General features: G+C 41.6%; 1 protein-coding gene across 25 annotated transcripts in view; it reads right to left on the bottom strand.

Annotated features, from left to right (window-relative positions):
• Positions 1-5,888: 5,888 nt before the first annotated feature.
• LYPD6 (LY6/PLAUR domain containing 6) overlaps positions 5,889-15,771 on the bottom strand; it is a 131,770-nt gene continuing 121,887 nt past the window's right edge. For all 25 annotated transcript variants that reach the window (XM_081582949.1, XM_081582966.1, XM_081582950.1 and 22 more), the window contains 2 exons: positions 11,525-11,655; positions 5,889-9,305 (listed from right to left, as the gene is read on the bottom strand). In XM_081582949.1, the coding sequence (XP_081439075.1) occupies positions 9,138-9,305; positions 11,525-11,655 (299 nt within the window). In that variant the 3' untranslated portion in view covers positions 5,889-9,137. The remainder of the gene's footprint in view (positions 9,306-11,524; positions 11,656-15,771) is intronic.

The raw sequence follows: 15,771 nt of genomic DNA on the forward strand, positions 1-15,771 counted from the left end.
AAGCACAGTGTTGGAGGAAGCTGAGAGTTGAGGTGGCTCTACAGGCTGGTCCTGGTAAGGCAAGCACCTCTAGGTCAAGATCTTTGCACCAGATGAAAATAAACATCTCTAATCCTCCCTGCCTATGTCTTAGGTCTGTTGCTCAATAACTCAGTTTAAATGAATTACTTCCTCCTTGTGGGCTAGGTTGATATCACTGGACAGGATCAGCTGGTGGAAGATAACCCTCCAACTCCTATGCATAAACTTGGCCAAGATCAGGCTTTTTCAGAGGCATAACATCCTCAGGGAATACTGATAGGCAAGGTCCTTTCGTACCAGTTTGATCTGGTTAAGTAATATATGTCTCTTCTGTGCTCCTTATGTGCCAGATACTAGGAGAAGAGCTGAGAATTAAAAGGAGAGATCACCCATTTCCATGGAGTTTACAGTATAGTGGGGACTCATAATAATAACTAATTAAATAATTATAAGTTAGTAAAGTATCATAAGGGAGAAGTTTAGTTCTATAGCAATCAGTGGGCTTCCCAAGTGGCACTTGTGGTAAAGAATCCGCCTGCCAATACAGGAGCCTCAGGAGATGCAGGCCCAATTCATGGGTTGGGAAGATCCTCTGGAGAAGGGAATGGCAACCCACTCCAGTATTCTTGCCTGGAGAATCCCATGGACAGAGGAACCAGGCAGGCTACAGTCCATGGGGTCACAAGAGTTGGACAGGACTTAGCAACTAAACCACCACCAATCTTCAGTTCTAGAGTCCTTTGTTCCCATTTCTCTGAGGCCAGTTCTTGGAATTGTGGCAGCTCACGTCCTGGGTACAGTCTGGTCATCATGTAATTAACTTTTCCACCTGGTATTTTAGTATCTATAAGGATATGGCTCTGAATATTATCTATAGCCCCTGAGAAAGAACTCCAGGTCCTTGACTATGCTTAATGACTACAGTATTATTATTCAGTCTTCTTTGACAGTTTTCCTTTGTTTCCCCATTTCTCGCTTCTCTAATTAAACTTATTCTTTGACTAAAGTTTTCCATAGTCAAAAGGAAGGCAGAGGTCATGGTGGAGGGGCAAGGACCATAAGCCCTTGCTGTTTCAAGAGAAGACACCAGGGATGTGTTTAAGACATGAAAAATGAGTAGGTGCTTAGTGAGCGAAAAGAGTTAGCTGGTAGGGAGGGGTGAGCAGCAAAGGGTCATGGACATTACATTTTAAGAAAAGTATAAGGTCCATCTTGGGAGAAGTTGGTAATTAGCTGTAAGTGACTCTAACTTGGAAAGTTTTGGGTGCCAAAAGACTAGTCATGATTTCTTTTTCCAGACTCACCTTCACTAAGGCTTCGGTGATTATGGATCATCCCTGATGGATGTTTAACCTTTCAAGTCCTTTAGCTAATGGCTGCCCATTAGTTATCTGGGGCACAAGGACTCCAGACCAGCTACATCAGAGTCACTCCATATGGAGCCTGGCCATTATTTAGAAAGTTTCCAAGTGATTCTAATGTGGAGCTGACATTGAGGCCCACACCCCCCACTCCCCCACCTCCCCCACTCCCTTATCCCTCCCACTTCCCCAGCCCCTCCGCTGTGGGGAGACGTGGGTGCACTGGTGCCAAACCCTCAGGACACCCAACCTCAGGTCTCAGAATTAGGGCAGGAGTATTTGCATCCCTCAGCTCCACCCTCTTCCTTCAAATGCCTCAGGGAATTCCTTCTTCCACCAGGTCTGAGAAATTGAATTCTTGCATATGTTTGAATCTGAACAGGCTCTTGCTTCTTCCTTTTGTGACATTTGCATGCATCTCAGTAATTTGGGCCTCATATCGTTGTCTAGTTCATTCACAGGTATTCCAACCGTCCATCCACCTACCCTCCTTCCCGAAGCCTTTGTGGCTGTTTTGGCCAGCAGGGCAGCAGGCAGTGTGTTCTCAGCTGCTCTCTCAATGATGCTCCCCCACTGCTCACAGGATTGGAAGAGTTTTGTGTTTGCAGCGATCTACAATTATTCATTCAATCTGCTCTCTTGAGCCTTCCAAACTTTGCCCTGTTCTTTCCACTTTAAGTACCAGGGATAAAGTGCCCCAGGTACCAGGCTACACATATTAAAGTAGAAGTGTCCATGCTTGTGCTCAAAAGAAGCATTTCCCAGCTAATTCAAACATTTTCCTCTGTGTACCAAAGGGTGAATTCATCTTCTGAAAATTTGAGACAGTATTTGTCTACCCTATTTGCTCAGTGGGTAGGACCTCTGAACCCGGGACCTGGGGACCCTAGTGCAAATCAGATTCCTAGTAGTCCACCTAGGTGGCTTGAAGGTCCTGAGGTGGGTGTGCAGCAAGGAATTCCCTGTCCCCCTTCTCAGAAAATGAAAATGATGAGAGGCCAGCTAATTGGACTAGATACTCATGTTGGATAGTCTCAACCCATTCAACTCTAGCCTTGCCTAAACACACCATTAAGCTTTTCTCCCAGACTTCTCATGTTCCAAATAGACCTTCTGATAAATAACCCAGCTTTGAGGACAGAGACCTGGGAGGCCAGAGACCTTCCTGGGAGGTCTGATTGCACATTGTGTGTTGATCTTGGCTGTCTTGCATGAAGGAGGGTGCATCTCTATATGGTACACTTGGTATTTAGGTCACGCACACACAGGGTCATTAATTAATTAAATATGATAATAAAGCTAGGGATGGGCCCAATCCTTTAAGCACTGAGAAAGATTTTAAAGGTAGGGATACTCCCAGGTCTGAATGTTTCCCGGGGCCAAGCATGAGTCATGAGTGAGCCCAGATGTGTTCTCTCTGGACCTTTTCACCCAGATACCTCAATGCAAAACACCTTAAGCCTAACCCCTGTCCTCAAACAACTTGTCTTCACACAACACCACTGTGTGATACAGCCCCTCGTTGCTCACTCCGGCCCGTGTTATTATTGCTGGGAAAGGCTGGGGTCGAGGCAAAGCTAAGCCGATGGGCAGCTAGGAAGCTGGAGCAGTAGCCATGGGCCCTTGAACACCAGGGAGAAGGCAGACAGGGGTGGGGAGGGCAAAGCTGTGGGTGCAGACTCCCCATGACTCAGATAGTCACGCTCCTCTCTAGAGAGATTAGGGGTCAGACAGTAAGTCGCTTTTGAATGCTTCTTAAAAGATGAATGGATGTGTTGAGAGTATGACTTATTTTTAGCCCTTCCTTTTGCATCATGGCTATTTCTGACAGTATTTTTTCCATTTTGCCTAGCTTCAACAGAATTTCTTTCCACACACATTTCCCCACATTCACAGAGTGATCCTGTTCCTTCCATAGGAGGACTTCAGTGGAGGCCTCAATTCCTAGCCTGAACATGGTTTTAGAAGCTGGTTTTTGACACTTGGTGTGCTGAAAACCCTGAGAAAGCTGTTTCTGAATAAGTGATTATCTCTAATTTAGATAAATAATCCTGCCTTTTTAGGCCATGATTCTGAAAATGATTATTCCCATTGAACATTTTTTCTTCTCAAGTTAGGATGAACAGTCTATGTTTCCATCAGGTTAGCTTGCTTTTTTGGTTAAAATTTGCTCTCTCTAAATTTATTCTCTGCCCTTCCCCAGGTTGGTAATCCTAGTGGCCCTGCCCATCTCACAGCTGAATGAAGGAAGAGGAGATCTCTAAAAGCTGTTCTCCATTACCCACGTCTTAATTACTTTGAGCATCAAAGAGGGAACATTTTGATGAATTTATCTTTTCTCTAACTCAAGCACAAGCAATGCAGCTTACTCAGAGACTAATGGTCTGGGTTCTTTGGGGTTCTTTTCCCCTCCTGTATACAAAGAAGTGGGCTTCCCTGAAGGCTTAGATGGTAAAGAATCTGCCTGCAATGTGGGAGACCTGGGTTCAATCTTTGGGTCGGGAAGACCCCCTGTAGGAGGGCAGGGCAACCCACTCCAGTATTCTTGTTTGGAGAATCCCAAGGACAGAGGAGCCTGGCAGACTATAGTCCACGGGGTCGCCAAGAGTTGGACACAACTGAGCGACTAACACTTCACTTACACATACAATAAAGAGGGCGGATTAGATGTTTTCTAAGTTCCTAGTCATCTCTAACTTTGTGACCTGAGAGATGGCTTTTTAGTAAAAGTGCTGGATAAAGGTAGAGCTGTCACTCATCCTGGTGACAAGTGTGTGTGGAAGAGAGAGTCTTGGATCAGGAATCAAAGTCCTTGTGGTAGAAACTGCCAGTTGGACCTCTCTTAGCTACTCTAAAGCCTGAGCTGTGAAAGCTGTAAGTGAGGTCATGTTGACTAACTGAAGCAATGATTTGTTGGAAGTGCTTTGATGATAAACTAAAATATAAAGAATCAGGAGTTGCTATTAAGACAATAGCAAAAAGCCTCTTTGAGAAACCATTTCTCAGCTTCTGAATTTTAGGTCTCTAGTCAGCTTAAAATATAACTATATAGAGATTCCTCCTCCCACCCACTGTCCCCCATCCAATTTCAACAACTGCAATGGATCAAAATTTGCCAAAGGAAATAACAAAACAATAGTAATTTGCTAATGGGAAAGACCATGATTCTAAAATGAGCTATGGAGAGTAACCCCTGAAAATGAAGCCTTGATTTGAAAGTCACTTTGGAAATCTGCCTTGGTTTTGTAATGTCAAATTGTAAGTTAGAAATTTCTATGTTCAAAAAATTCAGAGACCTGTTTTTCAGCAGATTCCAGTGGAGAACACACCAGGCTAAAGTCATACTGCCTCACGTTCATGCTTTAGTCCTCTCCCAAGTTGCTATGCTAGCTTAGAAAATTGGCTGAATCTCTTAAGATGAAGCTCTCCCAGTTACAATGTGGATTGACAGCAGATGCTCAGAGTTTTCACATATTTCACTCTAGTATGAAAGTTAAAGGTAATTTATTTTAAAAAATTTGTGAAAGCCCTTTTTGTATTTCAGATAAAAGTTACCATCATGCAGCTAAGGTACCACATCTACCTTTACATGCCTGATATGCCCTGAACATTATTTGTAAATAAAATCTTATAAATGTGTTAGGAAGGGGATATAAAAGGCCTTTATAAAGCAAAGGATCCTTTTTGAAACTCCAAATTGGGTTACCCTGTAAATGTATGTTTTCAAAACCAGATTTTCTGTAAAAGCACAGTCTACCTACAGCACTGTTAACCTTAAACACACAGAGCTATTCACAGAGGTTAGTAATAAGAGCTATCTTCATGTAAGTGTGACACCTTAATAAGCACCAACCACATCACCAATCCAGAGCCTAATAGAACATCTCTAACTTTGGGGGAAACATGTATTTTCCCGGAAATTTCAAAATAAAGGGTGCTAAAGAATAACCAGGAATCATAAATGAGCTAGAGTTTTTCAAGGTCATTTTCAATGTCTATCATTTTACTGAGAAAAATGCAACAAAAGTGTTGCATAGATAAAAATGACATTCTTACTATTTAAATATTTGTTTCCTGTTGAAGAAGATACTGTCAAGGGAAAATGTTTTCTATTGCATCATCACTAATATAATCGACCCCAAGAATAAAATAAAATTTGAAAATAAAGAGTTAATGGGATAGTACTTAAAAATATAGATACACATACACACCTTTTTCTATTTCCTGATTTAGCAAAGAAAATGGTCTAGGGAAACTGCAGATCTGATTGAAGGGTCTGGTAATCTTTCCTTCTTTGATTTTCTGCAGCACTTACTGTCTGTATGAAACATTTGGCATGGGTGAATTGTCTTGTGTCTTTTCATGCATGTATTTCTTGTCTATACAACTAAGTGAGCTCCTGGAAGGAAGTTCCCTTCGACATGGAGCCCAGTCAATGCCTTGTACGTAACCCAGGTGCCTTAGTCATTGACTGGCATGTGCATTGCAGGGAGGAGCCTGGTGAGATACACTTAAAATCTTTATTCATCGATTTACAATATGTACAATATTTACAAAATTTAGGCATTAAATCCCAAACTGACATTAATGTTGTGGGAAGTCTAAAAATAAATAAATGGCACGTAGGTTCATATACACATCGCGGCTCTTTGCACTTCATCACCAACTGTAGGATTTAATGGAAGGTTTAAGGTGGTAGAAAATTCAGATGGATGACTGGTCCTGGACCTTCCACACGAATAGCCCTTTCTTGGCTCCTCGAGGCTGGGGTTGGTGAGCAAACTACTTTCTTTGAAGAGAGTGAAATACCAGCCATTCTATAGGCACACGGGTGCAGGAAGCCACACCCATGTGGAGTTTGCAGTGACTCCCCCGGGTGGCAGATAAGTTTGCACCATTGCAGACCCAGTCCCTCCACACCAGTCAGGGAGGCTTCGGAGAGGCGCCTTCTTACGAAGAACCAAGATTTGGACTTTATCTCTTATTCTAATCACATGCAGTACATGGAAGGTGTCAGTGGAGAGAGACCCATGCATGAAAATGTATTTGTAGGTATATACAACATCAAATTGTCATTGTCTTATGGCATCTTCAGATGTAGGATCAACCTGCCTCCTCTTTGATAGCAAAAGGAATGAATGAAGAAGCCATACCTCACCCCCCAAAGAAGAAACACTGTCTGGGGTCACACACAAATGACATCCTCTAGAAGCAGGACTAAACAAATTCCAGATATAAGATGAAAAAATACCCATGATGTTAGGCCTGGAAGTTTTCCTAGGGGTGGCAATTCTACCTTCCCTTCCTCTTCCATCCTGCCTCATCCCACATAATCTAAACTGGAAGGAAAAGCTTCTTAGAGCCTCAGTACCTTTATCTGTCAAGTGTAAATACTAATAACATTCCTTACAGGGTTCTCACAGGGCTTTTATGACCCAACTCACTTAAAGTGCTTAGCCTAGCGTCTGGCTCCTAAGAGGTGCTTAGTAAATGTCTTGCTTTCTCTCCCTCTACTTCCCCTACCCCAACTGTAAGCAACATATTGGTAAGCCTACCAAACTCGGAATTAAGGCCATTTGATGCAATTTAAATGATTTTGTATCAAAATTTCTGATGTCAGTTCCCATTTGGTCCCCTCAGGGGAGTCTCATTTTATGAGTCCAAGATCTCTTCCTGTGCAGGGCAGATGGCCCCCAACAACTGTCCTCCTAATCAGTAATGCAGAGAAGGCAATGGCACCCCACTCCAGTACTCTTGCCTGGAAAATCCCATGGACGAAGGAGCCTGGTAGGCTACAGTCCATGGGGTCACTAAGAGTCGGACGACTGAGCGAGTTCACTTTCCCTTTTCCCTTTCATGCACTGGAGAAGGAACGGCAACCCACTCCAGTATTCTTGCCTGGAGAATCTCAGGGACGGCGGAGCCTGGTGGGCTGCCATCTATGGAGTTGCACAGAGTTGGACACGACTGAAGCAACTTAGCAATCAGTAATGACTCCACTGAAGTCCATGCAAAGATAACCCTGCTGAGAAACTCATACCAGTGATGGTCACCACCTGAATACATCTCAGACAGCACCACTGAGGAAACCGTCAGCAAAAACCTTGAGGCCAACACATTACTCTTGTTCATAAGTGTTTTCAACACTGGTGCAAGTATTATAGATAACTTTCAACAAACATATATTACAAGCTCTACCATTGTTGAAAAATAGGTATTCTGATTTGATCGTTTTGTTCAGAATAAAGAATCTTTTACAATATATCTTAGTTTCTATTTATGCCATATAAAAATAAATATTATATAAGTGATTTATAAGGAAGAAGAAAAAATTGTAACTTGAGGTGCCAAAAATATAGGAAGGATGGTGAAAATTTTACCATTTACTTCAAAAGCAATCATCTGAAAGAAAGAAAAACTTCTCTCTGGGTTTTTGTACTATTCTCATCATGACCCTACTGGCCCATCTGCTTCTCATCCTGGGATATTACGACTTCTTTTCCTATCAACCTGGAGACAACATAATGCAGAACCTTTTCCCTGAAGTCACAGGGGATTTGGAAGAGAAAGAACAAAGGAGGCTCTTGGGCAGTGTAAATTGCAGATGAAAGGTTTGGCAGAAACACCGACTGGGCACTCACAAACGGATCAATTTCACACATCTTTCATTCTGAAATCCTTTCTCTGTCTCGATTAGCCATGCCTGAATAGAACCTCATGCTTGGAGGAAATAAGCCCATCTTGCTGTCAGCCACTTTGGATACCAATTAGTCCAAGTAGAATCCAGAATTTCATGGAGCAAAATTAGGTGCCAGTCAAGGCTAATCTCACCAATTATATGAAGGGATAAACAGCCACCTTATGAGCGCTAATTCAATTAAGTTGGGAAAAATCCTTTTCCAGCCACCTCTCCTCCCATACAAAAAACCTTATGATTGCCTTTTTTTATTCCCATGCAGAAGAAAGTGAGTATGATTCCATCACTGGGAGAAGAATATTGGGACAATTAAATTGGACAAACTGCTTATTATTTTTCTAGGGACTTAGATCAGAATTGCCAAGGAAATTGTCCATTAATTTGGGAATCAAAGTTTTAAAACTCTAAAGCTATAAGTGAATACATGGTTGGACCACCTAAATCAGCAGTCATTGACCTTTCTCCTGAAGAACACAGATCTATATGTGTCCATATAACATATTGGGGCTTCCCAGGTGGCGCTAGTGGTAAAGAATCCACCTGCCAATGCAGGAGACAAGAGACTCAGGTTCAATCTCTGGGTTGCAAAGATCCCCTGGAGTAGGAAATGGCACCCACTCCAGTATTCTTGCCTAGGAAATTCCATGGACAGAGGAGCCTGGTGGGTTACAGTCCATGGAGTCAGAAAGAGTCAGACACGACGGAGTGACTGAACACACACAACATCTCAGAGGGTCCCAGGACTTCTGTGGTTCATGCATGTATTCCAAATTAAGAGCCCCAGATCTCAGTAAATGAAAAACTATTTTTTGGAGGGAAAACAAATGCTTATGGCATAGAATTCAGGGGTTGTTTGGGGGCAGGTTGCTTTGATGAGGTCTTCAAATGACTACATTGAAGCAATGCTTGTTCCTCATGGTAAGTAGAAGTGCTTGGCTGTGAAGACATCCAGAGTGCTGTGTTTTCACATATGTGACTATTGTCAGGCCAATGCCTCATGCATGACTATGGACCCTCAAGGCCCCCAGGGATTGTTACTACAGCGTGCGCTTGAGCTGCTATAATGTGAGTCCCAACCACACCCACAAGCAGGACACTATCACGGACATGCAGTGTGGGTGCCCATTTGTCTGATTTATGGGTGATGTTGTGGCAAATGTGGCATCAGTTTCATTTCGGGGGAGCGGCAAGTTACAGATATTTCCTTCACAACAGGAAGTGCAGACCTGAAAGAAAGGAAGAGAAGAAGAAGGGTGATGAGGAGCTGGCAGATGAAGGGGGCAGAGAGCTTTGAAGGAATTGGCTCCCTCACAGCAAGACTTAAATGAAAATTGCTGCTGCTGCTGCTGCTAAGTCATTTCAGTCGTGTCCAACTCTCTGCGACCCCATAGACGGCAGCCCACCAGGCTCCTCTGTCCCTGGGATTCTCCAGGCAAGAATACTGGAGTGGGTTGCCATGTCCTTCTCCATAAATGAAAATTTTAAGTGGGTGGAATGAAATTTCACCTGGAAGCGTTGTGATCAAAATAAAACCTCCTGCCCAGACTAAACTTCTAGGGATATGCATTCTGTTTTCACATCCTATCATGTGGTTCTTATGGGTTTCCCTGGCGGCTCAGATGGTAAAAGAATCTGTGTGCAATGCAGGAAACCCGGGTTCAATCCCGGTAGGGAAGATCCCCTGGAGAAGGGAATGGCAACCCACTCCAGTATTCTAGTCTGGAGAATTCCATGGACCAAGGAGCCTGGCTAGCTACAGTCCATGGGATCGCAAAGAGTCGGACACAACTGAACGCAACAACATGTGGCTATTATGCCATTTTATAGCCTTCCAAGGTCTCAGTTATTCCATCTGTGAAATGGGAATTGTAAAACTTACTTTTGTTAGAGAGGCTCTCTGACTACTTGAGGAAGCTGTTAAGATGGTAATTAATTTGCTACGTTTTCACAGTGAAAGTGAAATGCCTACAACCCAGTTAAACTTATTTAATACTTTCATTAGAACTGTCTGCATAATTATCTCCACTCCTGTGGGTGAGTTAAAATTTGAAGGGCTTTCATTTATACAGTTACTCCTGCTTTATACTGCTTTCCTCATGCAGCATAAGAAAAAAACCCCAAAAGATTATTGACAGAAATTATTTTAGGCCATGGCTCCCAAAGTACAGTAACCTCAGCTTCAACTGGGAAGTTACTAGAAATGCAAAATCTCAAACTTCACACCAAATTTAGCAATTTAGAATCTGCATTTGAACAAGATCCCCAAGTGATTCATATGCACAGTAACGTTTGAAAAACTCTTTGATGCTTAATATCTTACACAGTTGTTATCTTGCAGAGATCTGAGTTTGGTCACAGGTGACATGAACTAGGAAGACATGATGTTGAAGAGAGAAACCAAAGGTCAGAAGTGGGTTTGGATTCTGTCTGTCACTAGTTCACCTGAGCACATGAATCACTTCTCTGACCTACAGCTTCCTTCTTGGTAAAGTGTCACCATTATGTCTGAAAGCCAAGCTTAGCTTGGAGTGGGGTAGGGAGGTTTGGTCAAGTAAAACCCGTGGGTTTATGTTTTATATTTCAATTATTATTTATGACCATAATTTCTCAATAAACCAAAAAAAAAAAAAAAAAGAATTCCTAGTGTATTTCACAAGTCACTTGAAAACTGAGTGTTGTCTCAGGAGAAAGAAGCTCCCGCTAACAGTGAGAGTGGGGGCTGCCTCCAGCCACCAGGAAGGTGGCCCAATGGGGAGAAGAGGGCAGCCTCCAAGGTCAAGGGCTGACATACAAGACATGTACAGCCAGCTTGGAATGAACAGCGGGAGAGCCAGGGGTGTTCCCCACTCCAATTATGAGTCTGGCTGCCCTTCTCTGAGTCTTGACAGTTTCCTTCAAGGCCGCCTTTGAAGTCTGTTCTACACTGAGTGCTTCTGTCCAGGGACCAGATGGAGTTTAAGGAAAGTAAACCCACAGGAAACAGCAGGGTCTCCTGTCACTTGCTCAAATGACTCAGGAGCCAACGTGTTAGTGTTAGTCACTCAATCATGTCCGACACTTTGTGACCCCAGGAGCCAGCAGATAACTTCCAAATCAACGTCCCAATAAAGATATGAGCTCCACTTTACAGAAAGGTATCAAAGCTAAATTGCCTTGTCCATCCTCAGTTGAATGAACTTAACAATAATTTTCAATACTTTCCTGGTGTTGTGTTTACATAATTTATATTGGTTTACATAATTTATACTGGTTATCCTACAACCTGATATAATTTTTTATTCTTTTAGCACCAACATGAAAGGAAGCATCTTTTCATAATGGTATGAAGACAGTCAAAAGTCAGCCTACATGGGGGAGTAGGCCCATGGAGCTCATGAGCCCTAGCGGGCATATGGAGAGGAGGAAGCCTGACTATGGTGTCCCGTCATTTGCTTTGTTGCCAGACCTTGTGGCCTTCATGCTCGGAGTCTCTGCAGCCAGTGGACAAGCAGTCTTCCAGCGGAACACAGCGCTTGGTGACAGAGATGCTGTTTCCTGTGACTTCCATGGTGTGCTGAGTGTAGCAGTATCTAGTCTCTGTCAATAGGGAAAACATGTTTTAATTGAAATGGGAAATGTTACCCCAACCTGGATGAAAACAAAACAATAGGAGTGTTGACACTAAGATCTAATGGCACCCTGAACATACACTGTGTTAAGCTGATATCCAATCCCAAGATCTCCTTGGAGAGATCCACTTTGCTGTGATAGAAGGAGACCTTCTGAATAACACTGCTCTCTGCCCATAAAATCCCCATAAACCAAGACCTAGTGGTATCACTCTTTGTCTTCCAACAAATGTTACCACTGACAAATTTTGCCACAGTACTGATTTTTATTTTTAGGGCACGAGAGGTTTGGAGGAATGATTTAGGATGTGGGAATCATACAATTTTCAGGAAGATGAAGGGGTGAAAAGTCCAAAGAACACGAGGTTAAAAGAAAACAAATGAGACAGGTAATGAAGATCTTCAAGGAAAGAAAAGACTATAGCAGAGACTGGTGTGTGTGTGTGTGTGTGTGTGTCCATATACAAGATTGGGAAACAGACTATATCAGAGACTGATGTGTGTGTGTGTGTGTGTGTCCATATACAAGATTGGGAAACAGCTATTCCCAAGTAAGACAGAATGATTAAAAAGAGATTCACTGTATCTGGAGAAAATGACTTCATCCAAAAGAAAGAACTTCTAGCCTATGAGCATAGTTGAATCCTACAATTCATGACAGGAGAAAACTAATCTAGCAATAAGAGTCATTTCTCCCCATGGTGATTTCAGTTTCTTTCCAAAAAGGCAGATGGACACCATGAAGTGAGTTTCCAGAGTCCCTCTAAGCTTAGGAGTCTGAAAACTTGAGATTTCCTCCAAAATTCCATGGAGAATTTTTTTGACTTGCAGAATAAAGAAAAATGACTTTGTCAATGTAATTCTTTAAGGCCTCCAGGCGGTGTTCAGCTTTCTAAGCCTGGGATTTAGGAGAATGTTCCTGCTTCACTGTCAGATTGAAAAAAATAATAATAACTCTTAAGAAATGCCACCGAGCTGTTTTTCATCCATATCTTGGACCCAACTTTGCATGCTTTATACATTTTGGATATTTAGTGGCTAAAATAGAATTATGACCTTCTATGATATTATTTATTAGGCAATAAAAAGTCCCCTCACCAAAGTACTAAAGTCAAGAGAAGAAAGCTCAGGAATTTTAGGCCCAGAGAATGAGCTAATACCACACTGACATATTCTGGGGGTCATGAAAATCAGGGGTTTAATATTTTTCCCAGACACCCTCACCCAACAGAATCTGAGTGGCCCGATTGAGTCTTGCTAAGGGTAAAAACGTGTCCAACATTGATGTGGGTGCCCGTATTGAGTCTGTGTCAATGCCCTCCCCCAAGGGCTGTTCTCACACTGCACCCAACCAGAATTTCATCATTTGGGACCAGGTCAGGGAAGTTCCTAGTCCCAGGTCAGGGAAGCTCAGGATCTGGGGGCTCTTTGGAGTAGGTAAAAGTAAGGTCACCCTATGAGCTCACAAGAGAACCTGAAAGCTTTGCACCTAGCAATGGTTCTCCCAAAGTTCTAAAATACTTTAAAATTGGAATGGTTGCTTTTCTGATGAAGAGGAGGTGGCATGATTTTTTTACTTACTTTTTAAGCCTTTAGCAGTGTTTAACAAATGGAAGCCAGTGCCCTGAGAGGTTTACCGCATCTTCCAAAGAGGACTGGCTTACTTTAGTACCAGACATGGATGTTTATGGCCATGTTAATAGATGCCTTTCTCAGCCCTCACCCCAACTTTTAGACATTCAAGAAGGCAATAAAAACAGGAATGTTCTTATCTTCTGTCTCTTCTTCCTGCAGACAACCAGGAGCAGCTGCCAGAGGTTTTATTGCTCCAAATGTAAATCTGAGCAGATAAGATCACACATTTATGGAATAAGTAAATCATTACATGGTTTCAGTTTGGGAAATTAGGTTTTGTCCCTCAAGTATCGAATTACCTTGTTTTAAGGAAGCTTTAAAATAACAATGGGTAAACTTCATATAACTACTGTTTGTTTATATTTTTATATCTATAACAAACTCTCTTTTAATTTATTAATTGGAATAATTAAATGAAAGTGGAGAAGGAAATGGCAACCCACTCCAGTGTTCTTGCCTGGAGAATCCCAGGGACGGCGGAGCCTGGTAGGCTGCCATCTATGGGGTCGCACAGAGTCGGACACGACTGAAACGACTCAGCAGCAGCAGCAGCAGCAGAGGAGACAACTGATGAACCTGTTTGTTTTTTTTTCAGGACAATATGCAAAAGCCCAATATGTAATAAGCCAATTCTTGCCATTCTGTGGGGAAAATGTTGATCAGTGATGAGACTGGTTAAGAATTTTTTTCTTACATGTCACCAAGTCCAATACATAAAACAAAGATACATTGAGAACACCCCATTACTTGCAGCCATAGTGACCGCAGATCTGAAGTGTGAATCCCTTGGAAATATCCATTCTTAAAACACAAAATCCAAGGTGAATTGTGAAATGTTAATGTGGAAAAGGATTCGGGAGTTAAATAAGTGTTAGAAATGCTCACAGTTGAACAGCTTTCTTTAGTGGATAACTTATGAAAGCCTTGAATTTATATTGCGGTCTCCAAGGAGGGAGGGCTGGGTAAGCAGGCAGAATTTCCCAAGCAGAACTAGGGGGACCACAAGTGACTTATCACTGGGTGGTAGGATTGATAAAAATTCAGCCCTGGAGCCCTGCTCTCTCTGCATTTTGAATAATCCTTGGGTTAGTAATGAGGTTATATGAGAATCAAGCCTGCTGATAACTTCACACTAAAAGGATTTCAAAGACTTTTATCTAAAAGATAAAAGATGGATTTGAATTTCTACCAGGTTAGTTTCAGCCTCTAAAATCTCATATTCCACAACTGCATGGAATTCCGAGAGGTGGTGAAACAAAAGTCTTTTACTATGATACTCACAGGCATTCAACTAAAATCAGAACTGGGTAAGAGAGCTTGATCAACTATTGGAAAACACAAAATATAATTTTTATGAAATTCACACACACACAGTTTCTTACAGTAGCATAAAGTTGGGTTATGTATGTTAGTACACTCTGCCAATCCATTTCTTTAATTTTACATTTAATGTAATTATTTATATGGTAGCACATAATTCTGCCATTTTAATTTTTATTTTCTGTTTGTTCTGCTTTGTGTTTGCTTGTTTGTTTTGTCTATTTTCTTTTTCCTCCATTCCTGTGAACATTTTCTAGAATTCCATTCTGATTTTTCTACAGTGCTTTTGGATGTATCTCTTTTTATAGTTTTGTTTTGTTTTGTAAGTGATTGCTCAGGTATTGTTACATGCACAACTTATCACAGTCTGCTGGCATCATTTTATCAGTTCAAGTGAAACATAGCAATTTTCCCTCTGTTCATGTCTTATTGCCCTCTCGTTTGTAATATGATTGTCTTCAATAATCCCTTACATACATTTAGAACCACATTAGACAGCACTACAAATTTTGCTTCAACCATCAAACATAATTTAGAAAACTCAAAAGTAGAAGCATGGTCATATCGTACTATCAAAGACATATTTTTGCTTACCATGTTTTTTCTTCCTTTCTGATATTCCAAGTTTCCTTCTTTCATTATTTTCTTTCTGTATAGAGAATTTACCTTGGCCATTCTTTTAGAGCAGGTCTGCTGCTGAGAAAGTCTTTTTGTTTTCTTTCATCTGAGAATGTCTTATTTCCTCTTTCTTTCCCAAACAAAATTTTCTCTGGATATGGGATTCTGCATTATTTTTTTTTCTAATGCCTGAAAAATGTTGTGCCATTTCCTTCCATCGTCAATGGTTTCTGATGAGAACTTTTGTCAAATAATTTTTCTCCTACATGGTGTTTTTGTCTCTCTTCATCTTTCAGTATTTTTTGTTTTTAGTTTCAGAAGTTTGACTGTTATGTGTCTTTGTGTAGATTTCTTTAGTTTTATCCTCTTTGGGGTTCACGCAACTTCTCAAACCTGCAGGATTTCATCTTTAGCCAAATTTGGAAAGTTTCATCCATAATTTCTTTGAGTACTTTTTTCAGCTCTGCCTTTTTCTACCTTTCTGAGACTCTAATGACACACTGTTAAATCT

This window comes from Giraffa tippelskirchi, chromosome 3, assembly GCF_054371585.1.
Source record: "Giraffa tippelskirchi isolate mGirTip1 chromosome 3, T2T-mGirTip1v1.2.pri, whole genome shotgun sequence".
Lineage (NCBI taxonomy): Eukaryota > Metazoa > Chordata > Mammalia > Artiodactyla > Giraffidae > Giraffa > Giraffa tippelskirchi.